This window comes from Cervus canadensis, chromosome 19 (genome assembly GCF_019320065.1).
Source record: "Cervus canadensis isolate Bull #8, Minnesota chromosome 19, ASM1932006v1, whole genome shotgun sequence".
In the NCBI taxonomy this organism is placed as follows: domain Eukaryota; kingdom Metazoa; phylum Chordata; class Mammalia; order Artiodactyla; family Cervidae; genus Cervus; species Cervus canadensis.
Genome location: NC_057404.1, coordinates 56,397,055 through 56,409,729, shown reverse-complemented (window position 1 = coordinate 56,409,729; position 12,675 = coordinate 56,397,055). Strand labels below are relative to the sequence as shown.

Here is a 12,675-nt window from a genome sequence, read left to right as displayed (position 1 = left end):
AAATTTTCCTTTATGAAATGGAGAATACTCTTCTATAGCTAACATATTTAATTGCTGATCCCCTTTTGATGGTTGACAGAGTGGTGACACTGAGCAGGGAGCTTAACTATTTTGAGATAATTACAATAACATAATAAAAATTCAGTGTAATGAAAAATAGTAGCATTTTGAATTGCTAATAAAGAACTAAACCATTTCTTCAAAATACATAATACAATATGACTTTTTCTTTTTTAAAGGATTGAACAAAAAAAAGCATGAAGTTTTCTCTGATATCTAGAGTTTATTACAGATGCCAACATTGTTATTTTAAAACAGGTAAACAGGGGAATTGCCTGGCAGTCCAATGGTTAGGAATCTGTGCTTTCTCTGCCAAGGGCCCAGTTTCAATCTCTGGTCAGAGAGCTAAGATCCCACAAGCCCACTTGGTATGGCAAAAAAAAAAAAAAAAAAAAATTAAATTAATTAAGTAAAAATAAATGAGTAAACACCAAAACATAAATAAATTAAAATATCTTAAAGATATATTTTAAATAAAACAAATTCCCTACAATGATAATATATATAAATAAGATATAGTGATATTGTTCCTTTCTAGAGATTGCATTTTTCATAAGCATATTTTTTTTAAAAATTCCTCTGCTTTCAAGATTGATGATCATCAAAACAACCACCAATTTCAGCATTACATACAGATTCTTTTATAAATATGTGATGTTGCTACATGGCATTTTTATTACTCTCTTGTGCACTTTCCTTCTTCCAGTCTCCTGAACTTAAATCTGGTAGGTAGTTTTCTGTGTATGAGACATTTCTTCTCTTGTATAAGCATCTACCGCAGAACTTTTAACTGAATTGAAATGGGAAGAATTGGTATTTATTTCTTTCCAACTCCGTGTTGTATATTCAATCATATTTTAAAATATACCTATAACTTTATATTAATTTGAGTCTTTTATACCAATATTTTCATATATTTATGAAAGAAATGTGCTGTATTACTTTCAAATGCTCTTGTCTTCTTCCATTTCTTATTTTTGTTTTATAGCACATACTCCCTAGAGCTTAAGGATTTGAGCAGAATTTAAAGATTCAGCAGAGAAAGCTGCCAATTCAAATTATACACTTTCTCTCTCCCTCATATACATACACTTATTTACATGTCTATTAGCAGGTATCTTGTTATTACTCTTCTAAAGATGTATTCATAAAGTTGAACCTAAACAACACACAACATTAGGGTTTGTAGAACTTGAATTCCAAATATACCTTGGTCATGAAAACTACAATAGTATGACGTTCTTTGAGTCATTTTCTCCCCACATCCTTGACTTAATACTAAAAAACAATAATAACCCAATTGAACTCTGGAGACTGTCATCTGTCATCTGATGATTCAAAGCACGTTGAAAAATACAAAGCAGTTTCAAAGTTCTAAGAAATTTGAAATTTTAAGAAAGACTATAGAAAAGACTTCATCTAGACAAGTTATTTTATCATGGAAGCTTGTCAGAAAAGAAGAACCCAACCCTTTTCTCCATAATAATGCTTGTATATCAACTTCTATAGCTTTCATCCCTTAAATAAAACTCTGAATTAATCTAAATATTTTTCACTATATTTTGATTCTAGATCCATCTAAAAACTTTATTCAGGAATAGCTTATATTAAAGGCAACAAAGATGAAACCCTTTGTTATCAGTAACTTTTCTGGACTTTCCCAGTGTGGAGACTGGATTGTTTAACCAAGTGATAACAAGATTATGAGTAAAGACAAGTGAGTTAAAAATTTTTGTTTTTTTTTAAATAAGATTTTGAATTGTTTATTAGATTTTGATCTGAGATTGAAGTTAAATGCCATAAAAGGAAAATTGCTAAATTGTTATTAAATTATTGCTACTAATGAAGAGTGTTAGTGGCTTTGCCAATAAGTAAAATAGTTATACAGCAACATTTATGTTCAGAGGTTTTTGTCACACATACAACTTTCTTTTATAGGTCTTCTGATTCTGGTATGGTGGTATCCTCTGTAGGTTCAGTTGTTATAACTATAGGAATATTCTCAGATATCCATCCCTTCGGAGTCCTATTAAAGGACCGTCTGCCAGAAAGAGGATTGGCAAAGGCCATGAACCTGGGATCTGTTAGAAGTAGCAGGTCAAAATCTGGAACCTTGAATTTAACCATTTTTGATGCTTTTTCAAAACCTCCAAATGGGGTGGCAACTCTGTGAGGAGTGAAAAGAAAAAGAATAAATTAATATTCAAATTTATTTGCCGGAAAATAGAAAACAATATAATGCATGATCTTATGGGCATGTTATTGTGTTATATTCTTAGTAGGAATTCAGTTTTTGACCTTTGAAATAAGCGTTTCCATTCAAGGACGATGCCTTTATGATAAAACATATTTGATAATGAATTTGTGTAAAGACATTTTGTATGTACTCTTAGTTTTGGACTGAACTAGTCTGTTACCTGGACCCTGAGTCATCACAAACATTTCTTGCCTTCCTGCCTTTGCTAACAATGTTACACTTGCTTATTTCCTCTGGGGGAGAAAAAAAAAAAAGGTATTTCCTCTGTGCCTCCTCTCCACCTGTATATATTCTGTGACCTTTAAATTTTAACTTCCCCCTAACTACCCTAAGCCCTCACTCCCTTTCTTAACCAAATTCTTATAGAACTGATTGTTTTATGTTAGTCTTATAGTGCATCTATTAATAATATGGCATTTGGTATTGTCAGCTTCTATTTTTCAGAATATGATTTGGTTTGGGTCATTTGTGAATTATAAATTCTTTGAGGGTAAGAAATATATCTTTGCATTTTTCTAGCTATGCCTCAAAAACATCAAAATCCTTCTACTCATCTGAAGAAGGTCCACCTTCTTTATCTTGGCATTCAAGATGTCATATAACAGTTTAGCTTTCTTTGACTTAGCTATTAATTATTAATCCAGGGCCAGACACATTTCTAAATGCTGGAAATATGGCAGTGAGCAACGTAGACAGAGTGTAAGGTTTTATATTTCTAGTAAAGGAGATAGATAAAAAAATAAACATGTACGTTGACTATAATTCAATAAAAATAATAATTTTTAGTTTTTAATAAAATTTTTAATAAAACACTAAACATACAGACAAACATTCAGTAATAAGAACTATGAGAAATTTAAAATAGGGTGATACAATAGAGCATAACTGAATGACTAGATAGGGAGAAAAGACTTCTCTGGAAAGGTGACATTTAAACTGCCATCTGAAGGTCAGAAGTTTGCCATGGACAATATAACAGAAGCCCTTCAGCATTTCAGATAGAGTAGCTAATGCAAAGAATCTAAGGCAGAAATAATGTTGACCTTTTCAGAAATGAAAGAAAGCCTATGTTGCTAGATAGGTAAGTGAGGGGGATGGTAGAAGGGAGAGGGGACAGAGGGGTAGATTGTGTGGAATTTTGTCCGATAAGGAACATGAATTTCATTCTAAGTGTGAAGGGAAGCCATTGAAAACTGAAAAAGGTCAGTTTTCATTCCATTCCCAAAGGCAATGCCAAAGAATGTTCAAACTACCACACAATTGCACTCATCTCACACGCTAGTAAAGTAATGCTCAAAATTCTCCAAGCCAGACTTCAACAGTACATGAACCGTGAACTTCCAGATGTTCAAGGTGGATTTAGAAAAGACAGAGGAACCAGAGATCAAATTGCCAACACTTGCTGGATCATAGAAAAATTAAGAGAATTCCAGAAAAAAACTTCTAATTCTGCTTCATTGACTGTATGGAACACAATAAACTGTGGAAGATTCTTCAAGAGATGGGAATACCAGACCACCTTACCTGGCTCCTGCAAAACCTGTATGCAGATCAAGAAACAAGTTAGAACCAGACATGGAACAACAGATTGGTTCCAAATTGGGAAAGGAGTACGTCAAGGCTGTATACTGTCATCTTGCTTATGTAACTTCTGTGCAGAGTACATCATGTAAAATGCCGGACTGGATGAAGCACACCCCAAATCAAGATTGCTGGGAGAAATATCAATAACCTCAGATATGCAGATGACACCACCCTTATGGCAGAAAGTGAAGAGGAATTAAAGAGCTTCTTGCTGAAAGAGGAGAGTAAAAATGCTGGCTTAAAACTCAACATTCAAAAAACAAAGATAATGGCATCTGGTCCCATCACTTCATGGCAAATAGATGGAGAAACAATGGAAACAGTGACAGACTTTATTTTCTTGGGCTACAAAATCACTACGGATGGTGACTGCAGCCATGAAATTAAAAGATGCTTGCTCCTTGGAAGAAAAGCTATGACCGACCCAGACAGCATATTTAAAAGCAGAGACATTATTTTGCCAACAAAGGTCCATCTAATTGAAGCTTTGTTTTTTCCAGTAGTCATGTATGGATGTCAGAGTTGGACCATAAAGAAGGCTGAGCGCTAAAGAATTGATGCTTTTGAACTGTGGTGTTGGAGAAGACTCTTGAAAGTCCCTTGGACTGCAAGAAGATCAAATCAGTCAATCCTCAAGGAAATCAGTTCTGAATATTCGTTGGAAGGACTGATGCTGAAGCTCGAGCTCCAGTACTTTGGCCACCTGATGTGAAGAACCAACTCATTAGAAGAAGACAGTGATGCTGGGAAAGATTGAAGGTGGGAAGAGAAGGGGACGACAGAGGATGAGATGGTTGGATGGCATCACCGACTCAATGGACATGAGTTTGAGCAAGCTCCAAGAGATGGTGAAAGACGGAATCCTGGCGTGCTGCAGTCTATGGGGTCACAAAGAGTTGGACACGACAGAGCAACTGAACAGGACTGAACAATAAAAACAGGAGTGGTATAACCTGAGAAAATTTGAATAAAGATCACTCTGGCACCTGTTAACTGTGTAAACATGTATAGGTGGACAAGAATGAAAGAAAAGGAGATATGGTACTGATTCAGGTGAGAAGTGATGGCAACTTGGATTTTAGGTGTTTTCCTTGAAGAAGTTGGTGGTTTCAGGATGTGTTCTACAGGTAGGGTCAACAGGATATGCTGACAAATTGGATGAAAATTGTGAGGGAAATGTAAAAATCAAGGATTATTCCTCGGTTTAGAGTTTCAGTAGCTCGCTGGTAGAAGGCAAGGAGGAACAGGTTTGGGGGGGGTGTGTGTGTGTGTAAAAAAATTACTTTGACATCGTAGTGGAAAGGTCAATCCTGCTAGCTTTACCCTTTACACTTTCATGTAGTCTTTGTTCCAGTCAAACTGATGTACTGCTTGCTCTTTCCTTGTTGGAGAAGGCAGTGGCACCCCACTCCAGTACTCTTGCCTGGAGAATCCCATGAATGGCGGAGCCTGGTGGGCTGCAGTCCATGGGGTCACTATGAGTCGGACATGACTGAGCGAATTCACTTTCACTTTTCACTGTCATGCATTGGAGAAGGCAGTGGCAACACACTCCAGTGTTCTTGCCTGGAGGATCCCAGGGACGGGGGAGCCTGGTGGGCTGCCGTCTATGGGGTCACACAGAGTCGCACACGACTGAAGCGACTTAGCAGCAGCAGCTTCTCCTTGTGCTCTCCAACGTCATTGCATTTACTCACTCATTTTTCTCTGCCTGGAGTGCTCTGACTGTCATTACTAACATTTCTAAATCCCCTTTAAGTTTTAAGTATGTTCTTTAAGTAATTTATACTTAAGTATTTGATATTTAATTTTATTCTTGAAGCTTTCCCTGATCTCCTACAGCCAGAAATAAACTGTTTCTCCCCTAAGTTTCCATGAACTCTATTTTTACCTCCCTGTAACCTCACTTTCCATCTTTCATTATATTCAGTAGTCTGTCTGCCTAATTTATGAGACTGCACTCCAAGAGGACTGGAATTCTCTCTGATATATCTTTGTATCTTGCTCAATATACGTAATTGTTTAATGTATTTTGCCTAGACGATCCTCATGAACATTTGGATAATGGAATTGGCAGGACTATAAATTCTCCAGTATTGTGGAGATCATTTTAAAGCCTAGAAGAGATCTGATTTTCTTTGAAGCTCAATCACCTGTGATCTTTCTTGAATATCTTAATTTCTGGATGATAATAGTAAGGGACTAAAGACTCAAGCTAGATAGCATATTAAAAAGCAGAGACATTACTTTGCCAACAAAGGTCCGTCTGGTCAAGGCTATGGTTTTTCCAGTGCTCATGTATGGATGTGAGAGTTGGACTGTGAAGAAAGCTGAGCACCAAAAAATTTATGCTTTTGAACTGTGGTGTTGGAGAAGACTCTTGAGAGTCCCTTGGACTGCAAGGAGATCCAACCAGTCCATCCTAAAGGAGATCAGTCCTGGGTGTTCATTGGAAGGATTGATGTTGAAGCTGAAACTCCAGTACTTTGGCCACCTCATGCGAAGAGTTGACTCACTGGAAAAGACCCTGATACTGGGAAGGATTGGGGGCAGGAGGAGAAGGGGCGACAGAGGATGAGATGACTAGATGGCATCACCGACTCGATGGGCGTGAGTTTGAGTAAACTCCGGGAGTTGGTGTTGGACAGGGAAGCCTGGTGTGCTGCGATTCATGGGGTCACAGAGAGTCGGACACAACTGAGCGACTGAACTGAACTGAACTGAAGGAGTCTAGTAAAGTAAGGAGGAAATGAATGATGGACTTTGAAAAATGAGATGGCTTTGATGTGTGGAGCTGAAGCATTATTGAAATAATAAATGAAAAAATTAAAGATAAAATGTGGTAGTGAGATGCTTGAAATTTAGATTTTGAAGATGATGCAGATATTGGTGGGCTTCCCTGGTAGCTCAGTGGTAAAGAATCTGCCTGCAATGCGGGAGACCCGGGTTTGCTCCCTGGATTGGGAAGATCTTGCCTGGAGAATCCCATGGACAGAGGAGCCTGGTGGGCTGCAGTGCATGAGGTCACAGAGTCAGACATGACTCGAAGTGACTAAGCGCAGCAGTAGCATAGATGTTGGTAATGGCATACTTGAAGGAAAGTCAATAGTGACGAAGATGGGATTGAGAGAGAGGTCCTTTGAAGCAATACAAAGGCTTAAGAGGGCTGAAAGTTCAGTGAACCATTTAAGCCACCAAAAGGTGATGACAGGGATAGTCCTGGGGAAAAAGATTGAGAGCCAGATAAAATCTTCAGTGTCCGCAGGGTAGATAGGCGACCTCAATGATGGCTGTAGCACATGTAACTATGTCATATATTGGATTGGCCAAAAATTTCGCTCCTTTAGGGTTTCCATAAGATGTTACAAAAAAAACCTGAAAAGAATGCAGGTTTTGGCCAATGCAGTAGTGGTATAGAATCTCATGTCTTGCTGTGTGTGTTTAGTCGCTCACTCGTATCCGACTCGTTGCAACCCCTTGGACTTCAGCATGCCAGGCTCCTCTGTCCATGGGGATTCTCCAGGCAAGAATACTGGAGTGGGTTGCCATGCCCTCCTCCGGGGGATCTTCCCAACCTAGGGATCAAACCCAGGTCTTCCACATTCCAGGCAAATTCTTTACCATAAATGAAAGTGTCAGTCACTCAGTCATGTCTGCTGTTTTCTATCCCATGAACTGTAGCCTGCCAGGCTCCTCTGTCCATGGAATTCTTCAGGCAAGGATACTGGAGTGTGTAGCTATTCCGTTCTGCAGGGGATCTTCCTGAGCTGGGGACTGAACAAGGACCTCCTGTATTGCAGGAAGATTCTTTGAGCCACCAGGGAAGCTCTCATGTCTTACTAGCCCATAATTTTCTGGTCTTCTAGGTTTTTTTGTTTTTGTTTTTCTGAAGAAGAACAGTATGTTTTACTTTCTGTTGCATCTTTTCTCAAGATGGCTGGCCTCTTACAATATTTCCCCAAATCGCTGTGGAAAATATGGATAACAACAGGTTCCTGAGTAATGCAGTAACCTCAGTCTAATGCAGCATTTCAGCAATCATATCAGTGTAGTCTTTCATGTCCAGGGCCTAAAACCATTACTCTAGCGGTGAGAGGGATTGGCCAGGAAAAGAACTTTAAGAATTTAAGTTATCAGTCAGATGCTTCATGGTCACTAAACTTCAGAAGGCACAGTAATAATGACAGCTAGTATTTATCAGAGTGCTGTGTACCTGCTCTGTTAGTGTGGAAATCACCTTGTGGTCTTTTTAAGCTACGGATGCTGATTCAGTCAGTCTAGTGTGTGTCCTGAGACTCTTCATTTCTAACCGGTTCCCAGGTGATGCCAGCACAGCTGGTCTCACCACATTTGGAGTACCAAGGCTTTACATGGTTGTCTCATTAAATTCTCAAAACAAATATTTGAGTTGATTATTTTTCTATCCCCTTTTAATAGATGAAACTGAAACACAAATAGTTAAATGACTTACCCGATGTCACCCACCTAATAAAGTATAGAATCAGAATTTAAACCCAGATATTCAGACTCACTGAAGCCTGCTCTTCTATACTACCATATGTTGTACCCCTTAGACATAATTCTTAAGGAGCATTGGGCCTTCTGAGATCGTTTCTAAGTAGAGCAGTACATTGAGGAATCACATCTGTTATGTAAGTGAGTGATTTAATGTCCCACATTTTGTCCTTTGATTTAGTGGATTGAAGAGTCATTAAAAGTCAAATTTGACTCACTGCATAAGTAAACTTCATATTCTTGGATGTTCAAGATGTCCAAAACAATGTTTTGTCATTTTGGAAGTTTACCATTATAAACCTATATAGTTAGTTCATTTGTTGGTTCATTCATTTACTCATATAAAAAATTGCGTGTGTGTATGCTAAGTTGCTTCAGTCATGTCCAACTCTTTGTGACACCGTGGACTATAGCCCACCAGGTTCCTCTGTCCATGGGATTCTCCAGGCATGAATACTAGAGTGGGTTGTCATTTCCTCCTCCAGGGGATCTTCCTGACCCAGGGATCAAACCTGCATATCCTGTGTCTCCTGCATTGACAGGCAGGTTCTTCACCACTAGTGCTACCTGGTAAGCCCGATTATATCTAGACACTCTGCTATATGCTATTAATTCAAAGATGGAAAGATTGTAGTAGGTCTTAATTTCAGTGAACTCACAAATAAGAAAAGAGTGAAATATAAGCAGGGTGTGGGGGAACACATCATGGACTAAGATAGTTACTTTAAGGGAACATTTTCCCGAATACAGAGGAACTTAAGGTAAAACTTAGAGCCTGGGATCTGACCTAAACACTTTTGTAGGGCACAGTGCAAAATGAAAACTCAGGACTCTTTGTTTAAAGCTTGTTAGGAATTTCAAGCATTAAAGCGAAACTTTAAATCAGCTATGGCCTTTTTAATTGTGGGGCCCTCTGCAGTTGCACAAGCCACACATCCAAGGGAGTATAACAGTATATTGTTATCCATTGAATACAAGAGGCTGGAGTTGAACATTGTCAGATTTAGGCTGAATTTGGTCAATTAATCTTATATTTATTAATTCCAAAAGTCACTTTTATTCTTTTATTTATTTTTTCTGAATTAAATGAGAAAGAAATGTTCCTCTGCCACTGAAATCCAATATTTGAGTTTGATATTTAATGCATTCGCTTTCCCCTTTTCATTCAGTATGTTTTGTTTTTCCCTCCCAATTTGTGGGTCATTTTCTTCTGTAAATGAAAACATTCCCGTCCATTTCATCACCCATCTCCACCACTTATCCAGTGAAAGATTGTTGTTTGAAAAGCAGAATTTTCTTTTCTTTGGCACCATTTGAGACTGCATCCTGTCTGTTTAACTTTTTATTGCCTTCGAACACAAAGTAAACTTTTTAACAGAAATGTTAAGCATTCAAAGTGAGAGACTATTTGTAAGATTTTTAAGATCTCTGAAAATAGTTTCAAGTTTTATTCAGTTAGAAAAGCAAAAGATTCCACTGAAAGATTTGGAATATTCTACTAAAAAATAACTGTACATCTCTGTAATTCCCATAATATAACTTCTTTGAACACAGGTCTGACTTAAAATGATTTTTTATACTTTGTCATCTATGTAGTGACTAACAAGATTGTTTGGAGCAACACATAAACTAATATCAACCTTCACATTAGAAATCAATATTAAAATTGCTTTTTAAAATGTTGGAGATGATCTTATAACAGTGATAGTTTGTGAATCATAGCCTTCATTTTTATACTAAAAATGTACCATATTAGTAATACTGCAAAAATGAGTTTTTGGCTAAGCAGAGATATTATAAATTGCTTTTAGGTTTTTTTGTTTTTTGTTTTTCCTACCAGAGGATTCAGTTCTCCATACCGTGATATAACAGCCTTTGTATTGCATGCTGAAGTGCCATTGAGGGTAATTGAATTACCTGTTAAAGCTCCTGTAGTCAGGCAATTCTGCCTTTCCTTCAGGCTTGAAAAATTTAGGGTATAAAGCCTCTAAAAGCTCCGGATCATTGCTAATGGCCTGTTCCCAGGGCGACTGGTAATACTTAGGGACAGCTGTGGTGTTGAATCTTTCAGGAGGAATTTCCTTCAGTGGTCCAGAATATCCTTTGGAAAAATATTGCAAGAATAAGTAAACACAGAGTACCTGAGAGTTACTAAATTCCACCTAGCATTTTACCATGTTTAATTTTTCATGCAGGGGTAAATTTATGAAGAATGCATTCTTTTTATGATCTCTCAGAAAAGAGTAGTCTGACAGTGTTAGACATTTTTAAATCCTTTTAAATTTATGGAATTTTCAAAAGAAAGCATTTAGCATTTCCTTTTACCAAGTTATACAGTTAGTTTCTTCCTTGACTATCACAGTATATATTTGTTCAGTGAAACTATTAACTTACTTGTGCACCTTACATTAATTTATACTAGGCCTTATATTACCACAGTTACTACATTAATTTAGAAACTAGGTTCTTTATATCAATAAAGACAGAATTTCCCTCCTCTGGGAGCTGATTCTTTATAGGTAATGTTCAGGTGTTAACTATCTAAAATTGCTGCATGCTTACATGAGGCTAAGTTGCTTCAAGTTGTGTCCGACTCTTTGTACCTCAGCCCACCAGACTCCTCTGTCCATGGAATTCTTTTGGCAAGAATACTAGAGTGGGTTGCCATGGCTTTCTCCAGGGCATCTCATGACCAGGGATCAAACCCACATCTCTTATGTCTCTGCATTGGCAGGCAGTTGTTTTTTTTTTTACCGCTAGTGCCACCTGGGAAGCCCAAATTTTTTTTTTGTCCTTGCATGTGGGATCATAGTCCCTGACCAGGGATCAAACCAGCACCTGCTGCTTTGGAAGTGCAGAGTCTTAACCACTAGACTGTCAGGGAAGTCTCAAGAATACTGGAGTGGGTAGCCATTCCCTTCTCCAGGGGAATCTTCCCAACCCAGGGATCAAACCCAGATCTCTCACATTGCAGATGGATTCGTTATCTTCTGAGCCATCAGGGAAGCCTGAAATTGCTGAGTGGCCTATAGAATGTTCAAGCTTCAAAATGGTGAAGTAGCTTCTCTGCACTGTCTTCGTCAGGCCCTTCTTATTCCCTGATGTGTCTATCCTTTGTTTACTTCGTTCCTGAGGATTTCTAGCCTGACTTTTCTGCTTCCAGTCTTAGCTCTGCAATTTATTCTTCTCTAAGTATCATTTAAAAATCACACAATTCCTGGCATGAATGTGAAACCATTTTCACATACATTAAGTGACATTCTTCAGGTCTTCAAAGGCAGAACTGTTTACTTTACAGCTATGCTACCTTACTGCCTAGTTATATCTTTTAAATAATTCTCTCTTCTACCATATCAAAACCTCTACTATGCAGTCACTCCTACTTTTAGGTTTCTGTGGTGCTCTTTTCCTTCTTTAAAATGTTTTCTATTTTATTGTGTTAAACCATGCCTGTCCTTTCTATACACTAAAAATTAGTTTCTCTTTTCCAAAAACTCTTGATAATTCCACCAATAGGCAGCTATTTGTTTGTAGTAATTTAATTTTCTTCTGACTGTCTCCAGTATCAACTGGCAGTCTCTTCAGTAGGCTGCTTTACTCTGCTTAGGAAGTTTAACTTATATATTTGGCTTTAATTGTGATACAAAGAGATCCAACCAATCCATCCTAAGGGAGATCAGTCCTGGGTGTTCACTGGAAGGACTGATGCTGAAGCTGAAACTCCAATACTTTGGCCACCTCATGCAAAGAGCTGACTCATTGGAAAAGACCCTGATGCTGGGAGGGATTGTGGGCAGGAGGAGAAGGGGACGACAGAGGATGAGATGGTTGGATGACATCACTGACTTAATGGACATGGGTTTGAGTAAACTCCGGGAGTTGGTGATGGACAGGGAGGCCTGGCGTGCTGCGATTCATGGGATTGCAGAGTCAGACATGACTGAGCGACTGAACTGAGCTGAACATATTGATGATTCCAAGGTTTGTTTTTTATCTTGATGCCCTTCTATTCAGCCACCTATTACATTCATCCAAATTACTACTCCCCTGACACCCTTTATAATCCGTTTAGACCTACATGCAGCCGTTTTCTGATATATTCTGCTTCTTTCTGTATGTTGATCATCTTAGCAAATGTTATCACTATTCTTAGATGTCTAAGACAGAAGCACTGTCCTAAACAATCTTTCATTCCCACAACAAATCACTAAGTATTACCAGCTATACTTAAGGATTTCTTAAATAAGCTTCTCAACTTT

At 38.0% G+C, this 12,675-nt stretch overlaps 1 protein-coding gene and 1 long non-coding RNA gene across 2 annotated transcripts in view; one reads left to right on the top strand and one right to left on the bottom strand.

The window, feature by feature from the left end:
* LOC122422140 overlaps positions 1-12,675 on the top strand; it is a 61,708-nt gene that overhangs the window by 18,181 nt on the left and 30,852 nt on the right. The gene's annotated exons all lie outside the window — the stretch shown is intronic.
* Positions 1,796-12,675, bottom strand: part of MYOZ2 (myozenin 2) — a 38,044-nt gene continuing 27,164 nt past the window's right edge. The window contains exons 5-6 of the mRNA XM_043438406.1: positions 10,334-10,517; positions 1,796-2,227 (exon numbers count right to left, since the gene is read on the bottom strand). Coding sequence (XP_043294341.1) covers positions 1,993-2,227; positions 10,334-10,517 — 419 coding nt within the window. The 3' untranslated portion in view covers positions 1,796-1,992. The remainder of the gene's footprint in view (positions 2,228-10,333; positions 10,518-12,675) is intronic.